The sequence below is a fragment of the Microtus ochrogaster genome, chromosome 15, assembly GCF_000317375.1.
Source record: "Microtus ochrogaster isolate Prairie Vole_2 chromosome 15, MicOch1.0, whole genome shotgun sequence".
NCBI lineage: Eukaryota > Metazoa > Chordata > Mammalia > Rodentia > Cricetidae > Microtus > Microtus ochrogaster.
Window position 1 is genome coordinate 3,864,725 of NC_022017.1, and position 3,224 is coordinate 3,867,948.

Below are 3,224 nucleotides of genomic sequence, written 5' to 3' on the forward strand. Positions count from 1 at the left end.
GGGCAGGGGTGTGCCTCAGTGGTCCTCGGGGAGTGGGCAGGGGTGTGCCCCAGTGGTCCTCGGGGAGTGGGCAGTGGCGTGCCCCAGTGGTCCTCGGGGAGTGGGCAGTGACGTGCCCCAGTGGTCCTCGGGGAGTGGGCAGTGGTGTGCCCCAGTGGTCCTCTGGGAGTAGACAGGGTGTGCCCCAGTGGTCCTCAGGGACTGGGCAGGGGTGTGCCTCAGTGGTCCTCGGGGAGAGTGGGGCAGGGGTGTGCCTCAGTGGTCCTCCTGGAGAGTGGGCAGTGGTTCAGGCCGCCCAGGTCCAGCAGGCCGCAGGCAGGGTGTGAAGAAGACCCGCCCTCTGGCCTGACGCGAGGCATGCTGGGAGGCCGCACTTCCTCTCAGGGGCCTCTAGAAACCACAGGACCAGGCAGCGCCCCCGCAGCCGGCAGGATGGCCGAGGGCAAGGCTGGCGGAGCCGCTGGCCTCTTTGCCAAACAGGTGCAGAAGAAGTTCAGCAGGGCCCAGGAGAAGGTAGGAGCCCGGCCTCAGCAGGGCGCCCGGGTCTGGGCTGAGCAGGGAGTGAGCGTCCATGGACACTGGCCGATGTGGGAGAGAAGGAAGCAGCTGACGAGACAGCTGTTGCTCAGGGGCCTTCTGCAGCCCTCAGCCTGACCCAGAAAAGACGGCAGGAAGGAACAAATGGTAGTGGCCACCTGTGTCGCAGATTTTGTCCTGGCCATAAAGCAAGGAGGGTGTTTCACAGATTAATTAATTGGAGGTTCTTGCCCCCACAGTAAGTGACAGCGACTGTGTTGCCAGTGAGTCGCCCCGCGCTGAGGGCTAGGATAATCTACGCAGATCTCCTCACACCTGAGTGTTGTTTAAACTGGTATACATGGAGCCAGTGGGCAAGAGCATAGAAAACCCATGGCTTTCTAGGCTGTATGCTGAGTTCAGGACCAGCCTGAGCTACAGAAGACTCTTTGCTGGGGTGAGGAGGAGCTGTGTACAGTAGCCAGTCCCTGCTTCTTGTGTCTTTCCTTGGGCCTTGCCGGTGATTCAAGGCCTCTGCGTGAGCTTCCTTAACTGACATGTAACATGCCACCGTCATTCAGATTATGGGACGGTGGGGCCTGGTGGCACAGACCTTTAATCCCAGCACTCAGAGGCAGAAGCAGGCAGATCTCTGTGAGTTCAAGGTCATCCTGGTCTACTTAGTGAGTTCCAGGACAGCCAGGACTACAGGGAAAGATGCTGTCAAAAATTAAAAAATTAAAAAAAAAAAAAAAGATTGTGAGGTCCCTCTTAGCAATTTCTTGTTTGTTTGTTTGTTTGTTTTTGAGAAAGGGTCTTAAATTGTAGCCCAGGCTGGTCTAGGATTCATGGTGCTCATCCTGCAACCTCAGTCTTCAAGGTTGCTGGGGTCGCAAGCTGAACCGCCATTCTCGGCGCTCTTCAGTTCGGGTGTTTCTGTTTTGTTTTTTTGAGGCAGACTTTCTTGTACCCCCAAACTTACTCTGATTTTGATTTCCCAGCACCCTGCCTCCCTCTAGCTCCCGAGAACTGGGGTTACAGGCATGTGCAAACACAGCTTTTAGATGCTGGGGGTTGAACCCAGTGTTTTTTGTGAGCAAAGGCAACACTCTGCCAGCTGAGTTCTATCCCAGCCCTTTCCCTGCACATTTTAAAGAGATTTTGATTTTACCGTCTGGAGTATTTTCTGTGCTAGACATCTGATAGATTCTAACTAGACATCTGATAGATTCTAACTAGACATCTGATAGATTCTAACTAGTCATCTGATAGATTCTAACTAGACATCTGATAGATTCTAACTAGACATCTGATAGATCTGAGCGCAGTGCTTGTGTTATAAATAGGGTGACAGGGAGCTCACCTAGAGAAAGCTACGCTGTGCAAAGCTAAAAAAAAGACAAAACCAAAAAACCTGCTCTAGGGTTTTGATCCTACTTCTTGTTCTGGCTTTGTGGGGGCCTAGCCAGTTTGGATGTTCACCTTCCTAGACCAGGATGGAGGGGGGAGGACTTCGGTCTTTCCACAGGGCAGGGAACCCTGACTGCTCTTCAGACTCAAGAGGGAGGGGGAGAGGAGGGGGGAAGGGGGGAGGAGTGGGAGGCTGGGAGGAGGCGGAAAAATTTTTTTTCTTTCTTAATAACAAAAAAAACAATAAAAATAAAAAAATAAAAAAAAAGAGTTGGCGAATATGGCTTAGTGTTGGCCCACTGTCAACAATGATACCCTTGGGTTTAGAGCTCTTTGTCTCCTTTAAGCCTAGGTCCCCAACCTTCCATAAATAATGTTCTGTCCTTGGCTTTGGGTCTCTCATCTATAAAATGGGAAGGTTGGTTTTCTTTATGAAACTCTATCTACCAAGACTCAGTTGAAAACAGAAGGTGACTCTGAACTTCAGAATCAGGCATTTCCTACGTAGTTAGCACGCTGTTCTTCCTGTCCTGGACCCTGGCAAGATAGCTAGAGGCACAGACTCAAGTCTGCCCTGAAGACCCCACAAGCTAGACTGCACTGGCTAGTGGGAGCTTGCGAGTTCAGGGCTGGCTTAGGCGGACCCTGGTCTTAGAGGAGAAATGGCCTGAGTGTGAGAGTTGAGTCTTGGGAAGTTACTGAGAGCAAGGTAACTCTCTCTTTAGAGAGAGAGTTCCAGTGAAGCGACCCTCTGGCTGACGAGGTGGCTCTCAGCTAAGTCTGATGGCCCCTCAGCCGTCTGTGTGGCCCCAACCCTGCAGACCCGGTCTATGAAGGAGCTGATGGAAGGGGAAACACTTTTACATAGGGCTCACGCTCCTCTGCAGGGGGAAGGCCTGCTGACTGTTAAACACAATAGAATAAAACATCCTTCCAGTTGTTTTCCAGTTCTCACCGAATGCAGCACGAGCTGTATTTGGTACAGTATGATACATCCTCACATTGAGTCAACTGCTTCCCTGTGTGATTTCTCTGCGGCCCACTGCTCAATTCTCCCCTGAGCAAGGGCATTTTTAAAAACCACTCCTATGTTGTTCTTTTCTCTGTTAACATTTATTCAGCTTATATCCCCAAGAGTTTAATTTGTCAAATATTTGTAATAGATTCTTTTGTTCAGGGAGCCGACTAGCGAATTAAGAAGTGAATTAGAGCCGGGCGATGGTGGCGCACGCCTTTAATCCCAGCACTCGGGAGGCAGAGGCAGGCGGATCTCTGTGAGTTCGAGACCAGCCTGGTCT

The 3,224-nt window shown here is 51.5% G+C and overlaps 1 protein-coding gene across 1 annotated transcript in view; it reads left to right on the forward strand.

Moving 5' to 3' along the window:
* Nucleotides 1-424: 424 nt before the first annotated feature.
* The window catches only part of Bin2 (bridging integrator 2), a 26,831-nt gene continuing 24,031 nt past the window's right edge, over nucleotides 425-3,224 (forward strand). The window contains exon 1 of the mRNA XM_026782716.1: nucleotides 425-513. Coding sequence (XP_026638517.1) covers nucleotides 433-513 — 81 coding nt within the window. The 5' untranslated portion in view covers nucleotides 425-432. The remainder of the gene's footprint in view (nucleotides 514-3,224) is intronic.